This window comes from Rattus rattus, chromosome 1 (genome assembly GCF_011064425.1).
Source record: "Rattus rattus isolate New Zealand chromosome 1, Rrattus_CSIRO_v1, whole genome shotgun sequence".
Lineage (NCBI taxonomy): Eukaryota > Metazoa > Chordata > Mammalia > Rodentia > Muridae > Rattus > Rattus rattus.
In genome coordinates, this window is record NC_046154.1 from 70,115,234 (window position 1) to 70,138,598 (window position 23,365).

The 23,365-nt window shown below is 40.8% G+C and overlaps 1 protein-coding gene across 1 annotated transcript in view; it reads right to left on the reverse strand.

Annotated features, from left to right (window-relative positions):
• Ccdc171 (coiled-coil domain containing 171) overlaps positions 1–23,365 on the reverse strand; it is a 197,631-nt gene that overhangs the window by 61,890 nt on the left and 112,376 nt on the right. Inside the window, exons 13-17 of the mRNA XM_032902286.1 lie at positions 22,888–23,088; positions 19,548–19,715; positions 17,835–18,023; positions 2,325–2,829; positions 1,402–1,518 (exon numbers count right to left, since the gene is read on the reverse strand). Of these exons, the coding sequence (XP_032758177.1) occupies positions 1,402–1,518; positions 2,325–2,829; positions 17,835–18,023; positions 19,548–19,715; positions 22,888–23,088 (1,180 nt within the window). The remainder of the gene's footprint in view (positions 1–1,401; positions 1,519–2,324; positions 2,830–17,834; positions 18,024–19,547; positions 19,716–22,887; positions 23,089–23,365) is intronic.

Sequence of the window (23,365 nt, forward strand, 5' to 3'; positions counted from 1 at the left end):
TATGGCTAGCTAGCATACCTATCTATTATACTAAATCCAAATCCTATCATTATGCTCTTTCAGAAAACCTATTTGCTTTGAACCAATAAACCAAATTCTTAATTTAATTTTGTTTGAGACAACCTGAAGAAATCATATTATATGTTTATCTAAACTTATATATTATATATGTGTGTGAAATTTAATTTATTATATCTTAAATTTTTAATAATTAAAATTTTAATTTTGTTTCTACCTCAATCCCAGCATGCTAATGTTCTGCTAATGCATTAAGTATGCTCATGGCTTACCAACATCAATGGCAACACCTAAAAATAATCTGAGAATCATAAGCTTCCTGGAGCCTAGGTTTAGATACCTGAAATTTTAATGAAATGATTCTCATTTATATTGACCTACCTTTAAATTTTAAATGACATCTCACATTATCTTTTCCTCTGTGCATTTAATGACCTCACTGAGCAGGACAGTCTTAGCAGGGTTACACTAACATTACTGGTGATACATAATGACTATTTCCAGTCTACTATGGAGCTCACCCAGAGTATGTGAACATTTATCCCAGCTTAGGAAAACCAGTTATCATTACCCATTTCTAGTACACATATGCACACAAATACACACAACCTGAGTCATGGGAAAGAAGCAAAGTTTAAATCTCGGGAAATCACTGCTTATAGTAAATTTCATACATGATAGAAAAGAACGAGCTCTTCAGGTTAACTCTATCCAAGACAGATTTTAAAATGCATATATCACCAAATGAGACATGGCATTGTCCATGGTTCAGCTAGTACTGCTCAAGCTTCTGAAATTCATGGCCAGAAAACAAAACAAAGGCACGTGTCTCCATCACTTTAAAAAGAAAAACTTTGGGCTGGCAAGGTAGCTCAGGGGTTAAGAGCACTGGCTGCTCTTTCTGAGGACCCTGGATCGATTCCCAGCACTCACAAGTGAGTCACAACAGTCTGTAACTCCAGTTCCCCAGGATGCAACACCCTGTTCTGCCCCTGATGGCACCAGGAACACATGAGGTACTATAGACACATACATGGAGGCAAAACACCCACACACATTTAAAAAGTTAAACTTTAATAAGAGAAAGTGAGTTAGTTTTAAAACGAATGCTGTGCTTTTCATAGGAAAAACAAATCACAAAGGGGGAGAATGGAGTAGATACATTTGCCAGAAACAATTCATGTAATTTCCTTTATAAATAAATACAAAGTTTGTCATAAAAATTTATTCACTTACATGTTTACATCATTAAACACATGTTTAACAATCTCTCTGTGGCTAAGTAAAAAAACGTATATACTGTCTTCCAAGATTATTAGAATTTGTACCATATGGGCATTTGTTCTTAAGTATATTTTGTGAAGACATAAAAAGTGGCCATACCTGTTTTACTAATGACTTCTTGCAGCTCAGTCATAGAACTGATAATCGCACCTAGAAGGTCAGAGCTGGTAAGCCAAGTGAGTGCCTGTAAACATCGGAACTGTTCCCTTTGATGTTCTGCAGAGACATAAGTGCCCATTATGAAATGCTACAAGTTATTAAAAGATCTACATTCAAATTTCATAGCAGTGGTCAGCTAGTTCAGTAAATATGACTTTGTATGCCTAATGTTTTCTAGTACAGAAAATCTAGCTATATCAAGTGACCTAACATTATATAACAAGCACCTAGAGAAGACAGACATTGCCTTTAGCTTTCCATTCACTACAGTAGCCTGATTCTTAGCAGTTGCATTGTTTGAGGGCACCGTGGCAGAACACTTGCTTGGCGTGAGATTAGCCTTAGAGTTGATCCCCAGGCATGAATTTTTAAAAGTTAACAACTAAATCTACTGTTTCCTCAAAAATAGTAAGACATTCCCAAAAAATGTCTGCTGAAAATTCATATTTGCACCATTTTTGAATAACACTTTGAGATATTTTTAACTCCCATCATTTTATTCTTATTTTATATGCAAAGCATGCATAACTTGTTCTGAGAATTTTTAAGTGTCTTATTTTGGATTCTTGCAATTGAAAAACTAATGTATAAACTCTCCAGTCTACTGTAAAAAAATTCAAATGCAATAAAACTAGACAATACTGAAATTATACATATTTGCTTCTTAATATCATTTACAACAAAAATCAAAGCTAATTTATATAAAATAAACACTTATATACATATCTGAAGACATACCGGACTGTATCATATGATTTGACATGTTACATAACTCTTTGCAGGTTTTGTGTAATAGCCAACTGCACACACACTGTACTCCACTTACACACAATTCAGACTTTTTAAAGCACCACGGCTCTTACTTGGAAATCTGTGCTTGTCTTTGGGCTCCCCGGTACACACTAGCATGCCTATGCCTTCTTTACGACTTTCCATCCAGGTGAAAAGAAAGGCACACGACTGGCCCAAAAGCTTGAGTCTGTTTGCTGCCAAGATTGCAATCACGCCTTTCCGGAATACACGGATCAATCCTTTGAATGGTTTTTTCTTCGTTTTGGCTTCTTCGTGCTTCTTTTCGTCCACCGCTGACAATGCCTGGGCTAGGGTTCTAATTTCCAGTTTGAATAGTTCCAAGCTGTTGACTTGCTCCTGGAGAAAGTCCCTCTGTGTGGATAAGGCACATGACCTGCTGTAGAGGGGATACAGCGCACCGGCCATCAGTGCACAGGCCGCCAGCAAGCACGTCTGCTCCCTCTGAGTCCTGGACAATGTGGTTTTGAAATGTGAATTCTCGATAACTAGTTTTTCATGGGAGTTCTCAATAGAGTTCAATTTTTCCATGTTTTTTTCTGCAATTTCTTGAAATTTCTATAAAAAAAGTCAAATAATATATATAATCATGAAACACGGAAAGAAATATACTTTTGATGACACTACAACTTCCCTTCAAAAGATCTGTTATGTAATATCCAACAGTAGGCCTGACAGGTTTGAATGGACATGTTGACCTTGAAAATCTTACCCAGAAGCTTTACATAAACTGTAACACATAAATTTGAGAGTATTTCACGAATTTCTTGTGCATTGCATGTGAATAGACATATGCAGAGAGGGAAAAGTGGAGGCTGGAGAAATGGCTAAGAGCACTGGCCGCTCTTCCAGAGGACCTAGGATCCATTCCTAGCACCCACATGGTAGATCACAACCATCTATAACACCAGGATCTGACACATTCACACAGGCTTATGTGCAGGCCTGCACCAAGGCCCATAAAATAAAAATCAATAATTTATTTAAAGAGAGACAGATGAGCTTTCTGGGTCTAATTTCTCCTTTCCATTCCTCTAATAATTATTATCTCCCCTTCAATAGAAACACACTGAAAACTGGGGTTTTCTATAGTAAACGATATTACCATTGCTAAAATAAACAGATAAGATTGGTGATGCGAGAGACAGCGGTGGATCGCTGTCTGCCGTTTCTTGCTAGGACAAACTGGAGCAGCAGAACCTTTGTTTCAGCTCCTAACTCCCAGGCAGAGCAGCACACAGCAGCTCCAGCGAGGGAGGAGAGGACAGTGGTGAGCTGAGCCTTTGTAGCTCTCTAACCCTCTTTCCATAATTAGCATTCTTAGAATTGAAATTCTAACTTAAAGCAAAAAGTAAACATGAACTGGAAGAACCACTTCCCATAACTACAAATAAATTAGCTACCTATGGGCTCTTCTATGCAATCAGTCTGGCTTCAGAGGTAAGAGAGAAAGGGTTTTAAACTAACAGGTTCCACTTTACTATTCCTTTATCATTCAGTAAATATTAAAGATCACTCACTAAGTTTAATACACTGTGAAAACAGATAATCATTGTTGTGGTGCAATGCTACAGCAGATACATGCCGAGTAGTCTGAGCACCAAAGGGCACTTGACAAAATGATGCTGACAAGCTTCTGGAGACAAATGACAGCTAAAGGAGAAGGGGGACTGAGACAGACAAGAGGTGAAAACTTAAACCTACACCATTAAAAAGGTGGCTAGATAATAGCAACCTTTTAATAATTTAATCTAACCTTTCAACCAGCCGTGACTTAACAGCCACGGTTGCATTTTCATTTTCAAAGTGAACCATCATGACATAGCTGTGAACCTCTTTGTCTTTGAGCAAACTACAGGGTTCAATTCTAGCATGATCGTCATTTGGAGACAGACATATTATCCTCAGTATCAGCATGGCAAAGTCAAGTTCAGTCTTCATAACAAGAATCCTTCAGGGACATTAAAGGAACTATTTCTCTTTGTACTACTGGTTTAAACTGTACTGTGTGAAAAATTTAAAGTTGATCTTTGGGAGAGGTATATGATGTCTTATTTAAGAGTAGCCCAGTGAACACCCAGAAGAACAAAAGGCACTTGTAAAATTCACATTGGCAGGAGCACCTCAAAAGCTACCCACATCTAAGTCATACCAACATTCAGTCACAGTGCAAGGTGTGTGTGCAAAGTCTACCATGGGTAGAGCTGGTGGGAACAGCAAGATAACGACAAGCTAGCAGACATGACAACCGAGGAAAATAAATCCTAGGAGATAGTCTCAAAAAGACAGTAAAGACGCTCAGAGGCACAGTGAAGCAGAAAAAACAAAACAAAAAAGGCATAAAAAAATGTTCACTGTTTAAAGAATTTAATTTATCTCATACCCTCCTTTCAGTAAAGGAAAAATTTAATTTTAGAAATGCACTTTCTAATGAATGGGACTGGAAATGTGAGGTACCTTGAAGAATGGAACTATCAAGGGAGGTGACCTGCGCCCAGAAGACCAATACTACACTAACCTTTCTCACGGCCCCAGAAATCCATCAACATAATCCATATAAACAAACTCAAAGAAAAACACATGTGACCATCTCATTAGATGCTGAAAAAACCTTTGACAGAATCCAACACCCATTCATGTTATAAGTATTAGAGAGATCAGGGATTCAAGGTCCATACCTAAACATAGTAAAAGCAATACACAGCAAACCAATGGCCAACATCAAGCTTAATAGAGAGAAACTTGAGGCAATCCCACTAAATCAGGGACTAGACAAGGCTGCCCACTCTCTCCCTACTTATTCAATATAGTACTTGGAGTTCTAGCCAGAGCAATCAGACAACAAAAGGAGATCAAGGGGATACAGATCGGAAAAGAAGAAGTGAAAATATCACTATTTGCAGATGATATGATAATATTTAAGTGATCCCAAAAGTTCCAACAGAACTACTAAGCCTGATAAACAACTTCAGCAGAGTGGCTGGGTATAAAATTAACTCAAACAAATCAGTAGCCTTCCTCTACTCAAGGGATAGACAGGCTGAGAAAGAAGTTAGGGAAATACCCTTTCCAATAGTTACAAACAATATAAAGTATTTTGGTGTGACTCTAACTAAGCAAGTGAAAGATCTGCATGGCAGATCTAAGTTAGGACTTTTAGATTTGAGTGTTTCAGTTGGTAGTGACTGGAGAAGCCAGGAAGCTAGAGGCAGGGATAGGAAAGGGGGAAAGAAGGCAGAAGGCATGTGCTATGGCAGAACGGTTTGGGCAGGGATGGGAGTTAAGGGACAGCAGAGCAGAGTGGATAATTAATTAATTAGCTAATTTTTTAAAAGTTTAAAAGGAAGTATCCTGCATAGATGGGCAATGTTGTTTCCAGAAGCCAGGGTACCAGACATGGGCTTCCTCACCCCATAAGCTGTTAGTGAGGATGACCCCAAAAGACTCAAAAAGAACACAGGCTATTACCTTTGCTCATCATTGCCTACCACAACTAGTGACCCTACCACTAAAGACAGTGCACGCTTTGGTTGCAGGACATCAAAACAATCATACTGGGACTGAAATGACGGTCCCCACCCCCTGCTGGGCAGTTTTCATAGAGCCAGAAGGTGCTGTGCAGGCTGCTGGGAGAGGAAAATCAACACTAGTCTCACTCAGCCGTGACCCCTGCAAACTGTAATACCAAACTGCTTGGGCAAGATAGAGCTACAGGAGCAATGGGTGCATGACTTTGTGCAGGAGACCAACCACTTTCTGCTTAAGTCTGAGGCCCAGTCCCCTGAAGGGAATCCATGCCTGGTACTACAAATCTAGTCACATTAGCTGGGAGGTCACAGGCCCCAGATAGGAGGATGTGGAATCTGGGCATTGGGGGAGGGGAGGGGTCACAGCTACTAGTGTTGTTTTGCTAAACAGTCATGGTGTCAAACTGCCTTCCAAATACTTACATTTCTGCCTACAGTACTTCTCTCGGTCTTAGCTAAGGCTGTTGTTTGCTGTGGACAGCAGTCAATACAAAAACTCCTAACTGATGGAAACGGTTGAGGAACCGTGATTGCTGGGTGCTCATCCCCAAACAAGACATTTATATCACCAACCCCACCCCCAAGCTCAAGGAACATTACAGAGGAGGGAGTAGGAAAAATGGGAGAGTCAGAGATGCAGAAGAATGCTGTGAGGCACTGTCTGCCCACCAAGCATGGCTACTGCACTCTCGGGCTCATGGCTGTGACCGCCTGCACAGGAACTGCACAAGGTCAATATTCCACCGTGAACACGGGAGTGGCTCAGGAAGCCCCACCGCGACCTGAGAGGCTGCTGGAGGTTGATGGTTGCTGGTGGAAGGGAAGCATTTTCTTTAGTATTATAGTTACTGGTAAGTTGCTCCAGTAGATAACCTCCCTACCCATGCTAAACAAGCAGCATCAATTTAAACTTATAAATTCATAAGAAGGAAGGGAGGGATGGAGGGATGGAGGGATGGAGGGATGGAGGAGGAGGAGGGAGGAGGGAGGAGGAGGGAGGAGGAGGGCAGTTTAGCAAGTGAGGGAGGGAAATGAAATAGGGCACCAGGGAGAGAAAAATGACCAAACATGTAATTAACATGTATGGAATTATCAAAGAGTTAAATAAATAAACATTAAAAGTATACCAATATCAGAAGGGAGAGGAGAAATAGTTCTCCCTCCTTCTTTAGTACATTTTAATTGTTATTTTATTTATTCCAAATTGTCCTTTCCCAAGACCTGGTCTAGTCACATCTATGGTAGAAATGATAAGAAATGAAGGAATGAAGAAATGAAAGTATTATGTCTTACCTGCACCTACATCTCCACTGAGGGTCAATCTGTGGCAGCATTAGCCCACAGTGTAACTGAACGGTGTCCCATGGCTCCACACAAATACTATTAGCAAAGTAAGCAGTGCCCCAGGAGGAGAGGCTGCTTCACACACATAAGAGCATCTGAGCAGCAACACCTACAGACTGCTTCCCTGTGCAGCAGTCGCTAAGCAACCTCTAAGAAAAGAAGAGAGTCGCTGGGTACAGTAGATGAAGCAGAAACGTGAGCATTTGGGAAAACAAGAGCCAGACGGGAGACACAGTACTCTGTGGAAGTACAAATAATTCTAAATGCCTAGGGAGAAGGCAGTCACACAGCATGTTGTTCAGAGACCTGTGTGGGAAGTTGAGGAATTAAACTCCATCAGTAAAACTGTAAGAAGACAAAATCTCAGAACACAGACAGTTAATACATGGACATGAGAATTAGAAACGGTAATCAAAACTGCTACGTCACAATAGAGTCGCACAGAATGTAGTTGGAAAGAAAAGCAAGTCCTGAGGATACAGGGGGCTGACCAGTCACAGGTGTGTGAAGATACAGGGGGCTGACCAGTCACAGGTGTGTGAGGATACAGGGGCTGACCAGTCACAGGTGTGTGAGGATACAGGGGGCTGACCAGTGACATGTGTGTGAGGATACAGGGGCTGACCAGTGACAGGTGTGAGGATACAGGGGGCTGACCAGGGACAGGTGTGTGAGGATACAGGGGGCTGACCAGTGACAGGTGTGTGAGGATACAGGGGGCTGACCAGTGACAGGTGTGTGAGGATACAGGGGGCTGACCAGTGACATGTGTGTGAGGATACAGGGGGCTGACCAGTGACATGTGTGTGAGGATACAGGGGGCTGACCAGTGACAGGTGTGTGAGGATACAGGGGGCTGACCAGGGACAGGTGTGTGAGGACACAGGGGGCTGACCAGTGACAGGGTGTGTGAGGATACAGGGGCTGACCAGGGACAGGTGTGTGAGGATACAGGGGCTGACCAGTGACAGGTGTGTGAGGATACAGGGGGCTGACCAGTGACAGGGTGTGGAGGACACAGGGGCTGACCAGTGACATGTGTGTGAGGATACAGGGGCTGACCAGTGACAGGTGTGTGTGAGGACAGGGGGCTGACCAGGGACAGGTGTGTGGAGGATACAGGGGCTGACCAGTGACAGGTGTGTGAGGATACAGGGGGCTGACCAGTGACAGGTGTGTGAGGATACAGGGGGCTGACCAGTGACAGGTGTGTGAGGATACAGGGGGCTGACCAGTGACAGGTGTGTGAGGATACAGGGGGCTGACCAGTGACAGGTGTGTGAGGATACAGGGGGCTGACCAGGGACAGGTGTGTGAGGATACAGGGGGCTGACCAGTCACAGGTGTGTGAGGATACAGGGGGCTGACCAGTGACAGGTGTGTGAGGATACAGGGGGCTGACCAGTGCCAGCCACAAATAAAGTGAGCCCTTTTAATGTGTCTCCCCCTGCCAAAAAAAAATCTATGAAATTATATTACTTGCTAATTTTATTATATATTTCAAATATATAAAATGATATTAATTGTCACTGGTATATATTAACTAGACCATTGGATAGCTAAAAGTGAGACAGGTTCATTAAAGAAAAGATTCAGGGGGATGAAGAAGAACAAAATATAATGGCATACATGTGCTCATGAAAATGCTGCCTGTGTGGTAGCACGCACCTTTAATCCCAGAAGCAGAGGCAGGTGGACCCCTGAGTTTAAGGCCAGCATGATTATAGAGTTAGTTCCAGGACAGCCAGGGAAACGCAGAGAAACCCTATCTTGAGAAGAAACAAAAAAGTAATAAAGAAAAAGAAAATGCCATTGTGAAACTTGTATGCTAACACAATAGCTAAAAAGTGAAAAACAAAACAACCAAACTGACCTCAGTCAACGTTAGCACATGACAGAGCTCCAGCTCCTGCACACACAACTGCACGTCTGAGACACGTCCGTTTTATAAATAATAAAACTAATCCAAGTCCTCAGGCTGGGTTCACCTCTTACCACGCAGCCTTTCCTTCTCAAGAATTCGGCTTCCCCTCCAGTCACAATAAGCCTTCCCACATGAAGCTGTCCTGGGGCTGATGGAGGGGGACAGCTCGGTCTGCTCCCTTACCTTAGCCGACAGCTGCGTGCCACGGCTACACTGGCTCCCTCCACCTCCCCTCGCACCAGCCATCCTCCCATTCACAGTGACCGAGACCTGTCCGAATGTAAAGACCACTTAGGCATTTAATGGCCACACTGCCACCTCCGGATGTCTTGTGTCTGTGACAGGTGTGTGAGGACTGAATACTTTGGACTGCTTGTTCCTAGAGGTCAGGTATTACTTACTCTGCACCCTGTAGGTATCTGACAAATACAGAGTGGATAAGTAACCTTTTATAAAAAGGATCCCTGGGCTTAGCAGTGTTTTGTCCAGAACAGCAACTGAATAAAAACCTAATTGATGAAAAAAGCTTTACAATGTAAAGAACAGGGAAGGAAAATCTAATAAAGACAAGGTAATTTCCACATATATTTTAGAACTTACAAGCCAAAATTCTGTTTTAAATCGATTCTGACTTTCCACGGGGACTCTCCAAGATATACATTATTTACTGTGAAGAACAAAGCCTGTTTGATGGTCAGGCTAGAACCACTGTAGAGCAAATCTGCTCTACCAAAAAAAAGTGTTCTCCACCCAAGGATATTAAAGGCCAGTGTTTGAAAAACAAACACAGGGCACATCAATTTCATATGGGGCAAAAGCACTCCTCATGCTGAAATAACATTCCCTTCCTTAGGCTGCTTAATTTGAAAATAATAACCGTCTCAAATTCTTCCAGAACACCATTCTCGCCTTAAACTTTTAACAACTCAAAATATCTGATGTATATCTGTTACCCAAATTTCTTTAGCATGACAAAATTATTGTGTAATTTGACTACTTTTCTTTTTCTCACTGAAAAATTCCAAAGTCCATCCAAAATTTAGAGAAAGGACACTTTCTTCCTTGAAGAAGCACAGGCTTTTGGGGCTGACTGCTTAGCTTGTGGAACCCCGCAGTCTTTGAAACGCTGGGCTGGAAACCCAGGAAAGCGGTTGGTTGTTCTTAATCACACTATGCTGATCATTACGACACTGCAAACTACAACTGGCTTCAGTCGGAATATCTTGTGAAAGTCACTTATCTTGCCCTTTATGCAAGACAACATTGAAACAATGACAAACACAAACGTGAGGTGTAAATGCTTGCCTTTTAACACATAGTATTTTGTGAAGGCTGGATCTCACACAGAGATCATGTGGATGAAATGGTACAGCCACTTTTAATAATAATTTGACAGTTCCTCAGCAAGCTAAACAGAATCACCATAGTGGTCATGGTATCTGTACCATATGCATACTATATGAGTGTATATACATACATGGACCCTCAAATTCTATAGGGATTATTTACTTTAAAAAATTATCATTACATACATTAGCATCTCAAACACATGTCACAAAAGAAATACACTTAAGTTTATGCTTTTATATCTAATCTCCTCTCCTTCTGTCCTCCTCTTACAAATTTACAGCATTCCTTTGGTGAGTAATATATATTTTTCATATATATATATATATATATATATATATATATATACTTGTAACAAATCTTACACTGTTAATTGTTCATGCCTCTCCAACTAAATTTTGATTAGTTTTTAAAAGGACATTGCATCTTCTGTTAGTACTTCCACAACTGTGTCCCATCACCATATTGTGCAGAATGTATTTCTGATTAATTTTAACTAAATTATATAAAAGTATGTTGATTTTTTACCTATAACAGTAACTTTAAAATATAGAATATTATAGTAACACTTCTATTTATCAGAAAAATAAACTAAGAGAAATATGAATTAGAAGAACTACCATATTGTGGGTGGTAAGAATGTGAATTACTTTAGCCTTTTCATATATTATCATAATTATTTGGTACTAAAAAAATGCATAGAGATGTAAATTAGAGAGTAAAGATTACATTAGACAGATTTTTCAGACACTGTGTTAAATTTAATAACCCCACATATTTCTAAAAGAAACAGTGCTACAGAATATTGTAAAAAGGACTAGAAGCTAAGGATGACAACATTGCATTCAAATATCCATACATTTCCCCTTATACTTTATTTCCAAATGCCAGTGTCCTCAATGGTTTACACTGTAATTCCATTATAATCCTGTTCCCTGAACTTCCTTCCAACACAAATAAAGTGTTAACAGCTATCCAAGCCATAGTGTCCTCATTTGTGGGGTAGAAACGATGTTTTAGAGGACCTACCTATCTCATATGGCTGTGTTTCTCAGGAGAAGGAAGCTTACAAAAGGCAAGTAAAAGCACTAAGAACAAGCCTAGCAGATATTATGCAAATCAAACTGATCATTAGTGAAGATCATCATGTCAAAGAGGCTTTCAAACGCCCAGGAGAGGCACACACTCAGAACTCAGCCACGCCATCAGTATGAACACCGTGCATCATGCCATCCCAAACACCTTCAGGAGCATGACCTCCAACAACAGCAACAAGTTCTGCTTCATTTCCGAATACTTTTTAAATTACATAGAAAAATGTTTCATTATCTAACCATCCCTTTGTGACTATGTTTTTCAAATGGACTTAATAGTGGTGGGGGGGGGTAATGCAGTGAAGAACCACAAACCCCAGTTTCTTTCCTTGTTTAATCCACCTTATTTGTCAACATTTTATTTATTTTGTGTGTTTTGGTGAAGATTGAGAGCACATGTGGCATAGCAACTCTTATAAGGACAACATTTAATTGAGGTGCCTTACGAGTTTGGAGGTTCAGTCCATTATCATCATGGCAGGAAGCATGGCAGCCTCCAGGCAGACATGGTGCTAGTGGAGCTGAGAGGTCCACATCTTCATCTGAAGGCAGTCAGGAGCAGACCGCCTTCCAGCAGCTAGAAAGGGGGGTCTCCAAGCCCACCACCACAGAGACACACTTCCTCCAACAGGGCCACACCTCCTAATAGTGCCACTCCCGGGCCAAGCATACTCAAGTCACCACATACACGCTTGAAACAAGTAAATATCTCATTAAAATATGCTAAACGATTTGCTGTGTCATCCTACACACAGGATGGAATAAACAGGTGAGTGTAAGGCACTGTCTGCAATCAAAATTAAGTGTAGCACTGAAAAGAGGAGGTGAGAGAAATAAAGCACAAAATATATAAACATAGTAATCTGAGACCTTACAAAAGTACATAAGCAATTTAATATAGAAAGCATTATCTTCACTGGCAATGTGTGGTGGCCTGCCATAAATTTGTAGCACTTGGGAAGCAAAAGGATCTCAGTGAGTTTAAGCAAGACTGATCTTCATTGGAAATTCCAGGCCAGCTAGGGCTGCATAGTGAACTGGCCTCAAAAAAATAAAATAAATAAATAAACAAATAAAAGGAAGAAGGAAGGAAGGAAGGAAGGAAGGAAGGAAGGAAGGAAGGAAGGAAGGAAAGAAAGGAAGGAAAGAAAGAAAGAAAGAGAGGAAACCAGGTGGAATTGTTTGTCCTTATTCAACAGCTTGGTATGGTGTCATGTGCCTGCAATCCTACAGTAAGAAAATTGCCAATCACAGATACATAACAAGACCAAACCTGACGTAACAAAAAAAAAAATGAACATATAGTTCATCAAAGAAAATATATAAATACAAATAAATATTTAAATAAGTACTCAACTTTCTCACCTACTGGGGAACACTAAACTTGACTTTATTTTAATTTAGAAATAAAAGTCATATAACTACATACCTATCACTATGACTAAGTGAAAGAGAAAAGAATGAAATTACATGTACAGATTCAGATCAAACAGAACTCTGTTAAGTTGCTAAGAAGAATTTTTAGAAAGATGATATAGCCCCTTTGAAAAACAATTTAATATTTTCCTAAATTTACACTTAGCATATAACCCAGACATCAGACTTCTAAGTATTTATACAAGGGAAATTAAACCTTATGATTGCACAAAAACATTTCCATGAATATTTAACCCCATTAGCAAGTGTCCAGAGATAAGAAAACAAGATAAGTACAGTGACAAACTAGAACTGTCCCCCAGAATGAAAAGCAAGGAACTGCTGGTACGCATGAACCGTGGGTGATCTGAGCTGTGACTCTCCAAGTGAAAGGCGTGACCTGGATGACTGTGTGCTTCACTGTTACATGGCATCCTGGCAAGGGCATGACTACACTAAGGGCCACCAAGTCTGTGCCTCCTGTGTGCCAAGTCTGACCAACTCCCAAGGCTAATTACACGGGAACAATAGACGTAGGAAGAAAAATTAACCTGAGTCTCTACCAGGCATCATCACGCAGGTTTTAATTATGACTGATCATACAAATATAAAACTAAAACCATGACCCTTTTCTCTTCTCTGCTCTCTTGCCCTCTTCTCCTTTGTCCCTGTCCCTTCTCTCCCCATTCCCCTCCCCCACTTCCCTCCATGTGCTCATGGCCAGCCTTTATTCCTCTCCTCTTTTACTCTTCTTCTCTCATTAAACCTTTCCATGTGGAAAAAAAAATGAAAACTATGAAACTTTTAGAAAAAATAATGAGTCCATTATTTTCATTGATTTAGGGTAATGAAAGATTATTATAATAAAAATGTGATGTATATATAGATTCCGTACACTTTATATGCCAAGAAACCTAGGAGGACTAAAAATCTAAGTTTAAAACTCAATACTTGGAACCTATTAAACATCATGGCCTAGCAACACAGCACATGGGAGTTTTTAATCCCCATGATTATATGACTGTGTGGCTGGTTGAAAGCTACACTATGCTGCCACTGCCCAGATGACAAAAAATAAATAAATATCACGCTGTGTCTCACCATCCTAAACCAGTATAATTCCTATCTGCAGTCTAAACACTTAGACACAGAGGTAAGTGTAGCTCCCACCACCATTTCAGCAGATAGAGAACCATATGGAAAGACACAATAGTCCAAATGCAAAGAACAGTGAATTACAAGATTCCCAGCCCCAACTGATACAAATATGATCCAACTCTATCCTTAAAAATTTAGGTAACAGTGAAGAAGAGGAGATGAGAAAGGTCTCTAAGAACCAGAACACCAGGATGTCTGCCACAAGATTGTATCTTTTACATGCAACAACGTAGCTACACCCAAGAAATTTTAACTGGAGGGGAATTTTAATCCAGCAATGTGGCTGCTCTGGCAAGGGATCACATCCAAAGACTATATAGGTCTAGGTGATCCAACTAGAATAACACACCTTGAATCCCTCTGGCTGGACTACAGGCATGCCCTTAGTACACACCTTTAATCCCAAACAATGAAAGTCTAGAAGGAAGTAAACATCAGAGAAAGATTTAACAGAATGAGTCAGAGATAGGCTCTGCCTCATGAGGACAGACAGGAAGGAGAGGATACTTAAGAGCAGCCCAGAGTGAGTCAGGAATGGATGGCAGTGCAGTTGAGTTTACCTGAGTCAGTTCCGTTTGGTGCAGTCAGTGTGGTAAAGTAGTGCAAGGAGAGCAGAGGCAGTTTTGCCAGGACAATTTTACAGAAATGTAGGTGACACAGAATGAGTCAGAGACTAAGGAGGAGCCAGATTACAACAGATTGCCACAGCTAGTTTGAGGCAATGCAAGTCAGTAAGAAGACAAGAGAAGCCAGATTGAACCAGTCATCTTCAAGAGGGGTTTGAGCCAGGACAGCTGAGTTGAGCCAACCAACAGAGTTCAAAAAGGCTGAAAAGGGTGAGCTTATTCAGCAGGAAGCCTCCAAGATGATAATTAATCAGGCAAATTACTTTTACACTTAACAGTATGGCTTGAACAATGATCCTGTCAGTTGGCATGCCAGTGTGAATGAGAAAAATTTCCTGATGCCCGACCCCTGAATGAAGAAGCATTGCTGAGAGAGGGAGAATTAGTCTTCCCCAGGAATAAACACATAATTGACTATCCTGTACCAAAGAGTCCTCCCTAAAAGATATATACATAGGCAACAGTAAACGGACTCAGCAAGCTGAGTGTGTGTGTGTGTGTGTGTGTGTGTGTGTGTGTGTGTGTGTGTTTGTGTAGGTGTGTGTGTTTGTGTGTGTAAAACAATAGTAGTTCAGGGACTAAGCCCCTACCCAAAGACTATCCATGGACTGACCCTGGACTCTGACCTCATAGGTAGCAATGAATAGCCTAGTAAGAGCACCAGTGGAAGGGAAGCCCTTGGTCCTGCTAAGACTGAACCCCAGTGAACTAGACAGTTGGGGGAGGGCGGCAATGGGGGAGGGTGGGGGGGGTTAGGGGATGTTGGCCCAGAAACCGGGAAGGGGAATAACAATTGAAACGTAAATAAGAAATACTCAAGTTAATAAAGATAAAAAAAATAGTAGTTAAAGAAAAAGAAAAAGAATATGAGGGGAAATACATGGGAGGGAACCTGGAGGAGAAGAACGAGAAGGAAAATTATATAATTATATTGTAATTTTTTTAAATTGCAAATTTAAAGTTTTCATTTAAGTTACAATTTCTACTAAAGAATACCACTTTCATAACATATGGAATCAAATAACCAAAAGTTAGGTCATCTCGGGTAATAGACATCTGTATATGATAGTGGACAGTTATACAGACTTATATGACACTATTACTGACGCTATGGTATGCCTACAGACAGGAGCCTGGCATGGCTGTCCTCTGAGAGGCCTAACCGGTAGCTGACTGAGACAGACGCAGATACTTATACCCAACCATTGGACAGGGACCACTATGGTTGAATTAGGGGAAGGATTGAAGAAGCTGAAGGAGAGGGCAACTCTGCAGGAAGACCAGCAGTTCCAACCAACCCGGGCCCCTGGGAGCTCCCAGAGACTGAGCCACTGAAATACCAGCATACATGGGCTGGTCTGAGGCCCTGGCACATATGCAGCAGAGGAGTGCCTCGTCCAGCCTCAGTAGGGGAAGATGGACCTAATCCTTGAGATACTCGAGGGCCTGGGGAAGGAGGATGCCTAGTGGGGTGGGAGAGAGGAGGAATGGGATAAGGAACTGTGAGGAGGGACCAAGAAGTGGGGACAACAGCTGAAATATAAATAAATAAGTTTTAGAAATGACTGACAGAGGGCACAGAACTCTGCTATAACGGAAATGCCTGGAGCCCTGGTAAAGTGATATCACATGAGTCCTTACACAAACCAAAATCCAAACTGGCCACGCTTGGGGGCACACGCTTAGAACTCCAGCACTATGGAGGCTGACACAGGAGGACTGTGAATCTGTGCTTCATAAAGACATCCTGCCTCCGGGGTTGGGGGATCAAACTGTACCCTGGTCAGCACCCGCCACTGAATTACATCTTTTCCTTCAGATTGAATATATAAAGTGCATCATAGTACCTGCATATAATAAACAAAAATGGCTGTTTTCAGAAAATATATTTGTTGAATAATTCAAATCTGCAGGGAAATGCCTACGTTCACTTAGGGCCTATACTCTCCATTAAGCAAAGCTAACTAACACCTCAGAATTGCTTTACAACTACAATTTCCACCTCTCATATTGGGAGATGTATGAGATTTTCACCATTGTGACAAGATCTCTGAGGAAGATAAAGCAGGAAGGATTTACTCTGGCCCATGAACCTTTGGCTGTCACTACTGAACAACACAAGGATGTGTGGCAAAGATGGGGAAACAAAGCAGTTTGCCTCGTGGTGGCCAGGAAGCAGGAAGAGAGAAGGGGCAGGAGCCAAGACGCACCTTTCCAGGACATCCCCAGTAACCTATTCCTCCAACTGGGCTCCACCTCCTGCTTGTCGCCGCCTCGCAATAATGCCATCATATATAACATTAATAATCTGCTAGGCTGCAACGTATAGAACTCTCTCAGCTCCCCAGATCCCTTCATGAGCTCCCAGAAGAACTTCATATTCATTCAACCCCAAATGAGCGTGAGTGATTCAACTGAAGCCCCCAGAATGGAACGGGCTGCATAAACAGACGCCAACACTGATGTTTCCTAGACCCCCAATGCTTTATTTTTAAAATAAATAAAGATATATAATTTCTTCATTTAACCATATTATGGTTTTAATAAAAAAAAAAAAAAAAAAAAACCTGTCTTCAAACTCAAGTAAAAAACAAAATCCTTAACACAGGCAGAGAGACAGGCACAGGTACTGTGTCGCGGCAGTGTAACAGGTAGCGTTAGGTACACTTCTAACATTATCTGAGGTCCTACTGTGAAATGGCTGAGAGCCGCGTTTGATCTTCTACGCTAGACTTGACTGGGAGCAGGAGAGTTAAGTAGTTAGGCAAATTATTGCCATTTACATATACTTATAGCATGCCTGCCTATAAGAAGTAACACAACGAATGATGTGTATCTGCATGATCGTAACTTAAACAAGTTCTATGAGGTCTTCAGAAACATCTAAACTGGCTTAGAGTTGATTTAAAAAAAAAAAAATTTGAAGTGTGAACCCCAGCACTTAGAGGCAGAGGTAAGAGGGTCTCTGTGAGGTTCAAGTCAGCCGGGAATACAGGGGAGACCTTGTCCAGAAAGAGAAGAAAAATGGGAATGGTTAAACAGCGCAGCCCTTATTAACTCTTTGGAAGTGTTGGGCGAGCTTCCCTGGCTGCTCCCAGCACCTGTCAAGCTCCTCAGCGCAGCCTACCTGTGCTCTCCTCTGCACCTCCAAGAGAAGTTCAGAGTACTGGAACTCCAGCTCCTTCTTCTGCTTCTGCCAGCAGCCCTCCTGGGCCTTGATCTGTTCGGCCACCTTGTTGAAGGTGTCTTCCTGAGTCTGCTGGAGCTCTCTCATCGTATCGGACTTGTTCTTACAGATATACTCCAGGTGGCTTATCTAGCAATGGAATGAAATACAGATTGAGACATGGCTTCCCATCTGTGGATGGGAAGACCTACAATCTCCACTATATTTTACCCCTATGATTATATAACTATATGAAGTTAAAATGTAAATAAAATAGGAACCAGAACTTATGGGGGTAAATTAGACAGTTTAGCAGAAAATCGTATCATTTTTATACCTAAACAATGAATTTGTATTTTTCTTCCTTCTAATACGGTAGCTTTTTCTGTAATCAATTTTATAGAGACAATTTAAAAAATCATTGTTTTTTCTAGAACCAAAGCTCAGGCTATTCCAGATGTCCCTCAGTGAGAAAGAAATATTAATTTAAATGAAACTTACACATATATTTTATATATAATAATACATAACATTACCCCCAGTTTTCATATTAACAAACACTAAAAAGAAAAACCTTCTCTTACAGCATGCATGTCAATTAGCGCTCTGAAGCTATGAGCAACAATTACAAACATCATTGCAGAGACACAAAGCACATATTTAATTTACTTAATTTAACCATCAGTCTGCGTTAACTCACTGCACACAGACTCAGTCCCAGCAGCAGCTCTGCTCCTCGCAGTGTATTTCCCCATTTCTCAGGCCCACTTCACAAGGCCTTGGGTTATACTCTCAATGTGCTAAAGATTAAATGCTCAATAATACGAGATTTTACCTTGACGTTGGACCATTTTGTTAATACAACATATATTTTTTAACTCTTAATTAATAGCGACTATCACTGTGGCTGAGATCCAGACATTACACTACAGTGCATTCGTCTCAAACGCACTTCTGATCAGTTCAACAGCCCCAGGGGAAGTAACAGTATCTTAAATGGCAGCAGACATGACCTGATACACCTCTTAACTTTCTGTAGCAGGGCAGGAGTTTTTTTTTTCTGTTTCAGAAAGACTGAATTCCTAGGCTCATAGAATGGCAAAGTAACCATAAAGTCTGTTTTCAGAGATAAATTATACATTTCCCCTTCTAAAGTATGGGGTTGTCATTTTCTCACATAGTTTGTGGCATTCAAAGAAACAAGTCAAAAATGTACCTTAAAATTTTCTAAGTACTTTTAAAACAACCCTTCGTATTTCCTAAGCAAAGACTTTTAAAATTATGTTTTTGAATAACTACATCCTGTTTCTATTTTATGCTAACATAAAGAGTTGGTTTATTAATGTAAATGACTAAGTTCTTTGAATTGCTTCATCAGTAAGATTAATTTATTTTCTCTTAATTAGGTCCCTGTGGCTAACACTGGCTAGTAGTATTAGCATGTCCTCCACAGAAAGTGGAGCTTAGAGACTTCATACAGACTTCAGTCACATTTACATGCCCACAGCAATGGCATCAAACTGAGCTGTAGACAAGCCATAATTAATGGTACTGAATTATTAACATCCAAATTCTTTTTGAAATAAGATGAATGTCAGCCTCTCTTAATGATACTGTGATGTGGACAAATGTCACTGAATTTAATAGAGGTGTCTGGTGCCTGAGGACAGTTACCTTCTCATTAGCCCTGTTAAGGTCCGCAATGAGGGCATCAACATTCTCCTGCAAGACTGCACAAAGCTCAGACCAGGAGAATTTATCCAACATGCCTTCTGGTTGTTTTATGAGCACACAGCCTGCTACCAAGTGCTGATACAAGGTGTGAAGGAAGGTTAGTTTCTCCTGCAAGAAAAAAAAAGGACTCATTAACTCCTGAATACAAACACCGTAGGAGGTAAAATACATAATACAAATAGTAAATGATTTATTTTTTAAATCTTGAAGGAAAATACTCAAGTTTCAGCGATAATCATTCAGATGGCCTTTTCCCTCACATGCAGAAACAAGCACTAGGTAAAATACTGGATACTACTTAGCCTGGTAATTAGATGCTGGAATACCAGATCTGTGATCAAGCTTACTACTGCTGGTGATGTGTGCACCTGATTATGTCTAAGCTTTATTATCTGTAACGTAAGGTGTCTGGGTTAATTTTTTTATAAGACTCTTTCATTTGAAGCCAATATAGTAATTCTATACTTTCTTATATTCTAAAACACAGGTGTTAAGTCATAAAAAGGCATGGAGATAAGAGTGTTACTCCACTCCAGTGAAAGGCGAGGTGCTTTACGTGTCTGCAATCACACAGCTTCCTTCCTCCCCCACAGATTCCACTCTACTTATCACATATAGGAAATCTATCCCAACCCCCTTAGGCAAAGCAGCAGTGATATGAAAGATATAGAACAAAGGCCCATTTGTTTTCTCCCACTTAGAGATTTATATTGTATTCGGCACACTGGGCAACTGTGGGTGTTTAAGTATTACAAAGTAACAGAGCGATTTAAAATGGACACATTTTCAAAACTGCCCAATTAGAAACATGTTTGAAAACCCCTTTAAATGCATGCTGTCCTTACTTTCATTAACTATCCACTGCCAAACGGGAAATGGCCTTAAGATAGTTACTCTGCTCTAGAAACCAGTGTGACCCTGACTTATCTTGAACACACTTAGAGGCTTTGGTTACTAAGATGACATCTTTATAGATATTTCATCTCAAAAGATGAACTAATTGTGAAGCTGTAAAATGAACATCTTATTTGAATAAAATCAGTTCCCTCAAAATGTCTCAATATATCATCGGGAGGAAAAGAACTTGAAAGAAGAAAGACTAGGAGAAAATGGAAATTAAAGTGTAGATTTTTAAAAAGCTAAATATAGTATATGTGATGGTTTGTATACTTTGTATGGCTTGGCTTAGGGAGTGGCACTATTAGAAGGTGTGGCCCTGTTGGAGTAGGTGTGTCACTGCGGGTGTGGGCTTAAGACCCTCACCCTAGCTTCCTGAAAGTCAGCCTTCCACTAGCAGCCTTCAGATGAAGATGTAGAACTCTCAGCTCCTCCTGCACCATGCCTGCCTGCATGCTGCCATGCTCCTGCCTTGATGATTATGGCCTGGACCTCTGTAAGCCAGCTGCAATTAAATGTCCTTTATAAGACTTGCCTTGATCATGGTTACTGTTCACATCAGTAAAACCCTATCTAAGACAGCATATTAAAAGTTTTATTTTGTTACTGGAAATTGTAGCAACCATTTCCTAAACATTTCAAAATAAGGAACATTAATTCACTCGTATACTATCTCTTTTTTTCAGATATAGTAATTTAAAAATTAAGTAAATAAATACAAAAAACCCACTGGATCAAGAAATAAAATATTGCTGTGCATGATGGTACATGCCTTTAGTCCCAACACTTAGAAGGCAGAGATAGGAAGATCTCTGTTGACTTTGAGGCCATCCTGGTCTACACATATTGAGCTCCAGGATAGTTTGAGCTCTGTGGAGAGATCCTGTCAGGAAGAGGAGGAGGTGGGGGTGGGTGGGGACTGCTGCTACAAATAGAGTATGTAACTGTTCCTTTCTAAGCAGCTAAAGATGACTAGTACACTTTTAAGTGGGTTGAAACGTATAAACAACTGATTAAGTACAATTACACAAGTCTAATTCCCAGGCACTAAAATCCTCCCCCACACTTTTACTAATGATCACAGCTCTACTCCAAGCAGCTCCTCCTTAAGAATAGCTCACTGTGTCACATAAAGTGCTTTTCACCTGGGCTGTGATAAACCAGCTATGGGACTCATCCATCTGACATGGAAAGAATATTGTAAGATCCAAAATCACTTCGCACACACTGAACCCAAGCACAGCACTCTAGACACTGACTTTACATAACAGTCGGGCTTCTAGTTCCTTTATTTTAATCATTATCTGATGTACAGAACAGTTCCAACCCCTTCATGTGGACAAAACTGAAAGCCCAGACTTGAAGGCTGGAAATTATGCTTCCTTCTTACTCTCTTGGCACTGGAGTTTGTATTTTTTGAAATAATGAATTCAATATGCAGGAATTTAGATAAACAAACCCACCAACTATCCCAGAAGTACAGTAGAACTATAGACAGAACGGGCTCATATAGAACATGAAATGTTTATCATATTTTAAGAAGTCACTGATAGGACTGAGCAAACGACTGAGCAGTTAAGAGCACTGACTGCTCTTGCACAGGACCTGGGTTCAAATCCCAGCACCTACGTGATAGCTCATAAAAGTCTGTAACTCCAGTTCCTGGGAACCTAGTACCCTCTTCTGGCCTCTCTGGGCATCAGACATCCACACAGTACATGGACACACATATAGGCAAAAAATAAAAGGGCCTAAATATAAAAGTAAAGAAATCTCAAAATAATTTTAATAAGTTACTAATAAATAAAAATGGATAGATAGGTAACTTCAGAGCATCCAAACTGTAATTTTAACTTTGTGAAACTCTTCTTTTTCTAAATTTCTGCTAGTATCTTGTGATTATAAAGGAAAAGGGGGCTGTCTGGAGACATTAGTCTTGTTTTACAGTTATGGAAATTGAGACGTGGGGCAACAAACCTACATGGCTTGTCCACAGCCAAGCTCGGTGTAAACAGAAAAACAGGTTCCACAAAAACTCTTCCATCAAGCCAAGCTGTGGGATGACTCTAGTAAAAAATGTTGTTACTGGCAAACAGGCCAACCTTGGCGAGCCAATAAGGAATATGGTATCATGAGATATGGCAGATCCAAGAAAGAAAGAAAGCTGATGTCCCAGGGACACGAGGGCTGAACCTGGTAGCTTTTGTTTCTTACTGAGCAGGAAGTGACTTTGTAGCTCTGAGGAACATTTATTTCAAAGTGTGACACTCAGAACATTTTTAAATGAAAGTAAATATGGGTAACACTGGTCACTTGGGGCAGGTAATGTCCACAGCTGAGGCCCGGGCAAGGCCAACCGAGCTCCCCCTGTCTGGGGCGATACCTCAGAGTCCTTCTGGAAGGCCTGCGACAGCTTCTGCAGCTCACTCTCACACTGTGCCCTGCAGGTCTTCTCCTTCTCCCAGCAGTGCAGCACATTCTGCAGCTCCACCTTCAGCGTGGTTATTAGGGCCTCGCGGTCTGCACACTTAGCGCGCAAGTGACTTAGCTCCTTGTGGACCTCAGTCAGCCTATCCTGCAGCTCCTGTCAGGAACACCAAGTAAAGAGACCGTAGGGATGGCGGAAGGTGAGAGGCACACAGATAACAAATACACGGTGAAAACCTTCAAACACTAGTGTAAAATAATCTGTGTGTCGGTGGCACTAACATCTAGGGTATTTTCCAAGCAGAACGTTTTCATTCAAAAATTAGAAAGTTTGTACTGCTTAAACACTTACTTACAGTTTATTAAAACTGCTTATTCCAAAAAGTTATTTAAAATGAGTTTTCCTTTTAATGCATTATTTTAAAAGGGAAATT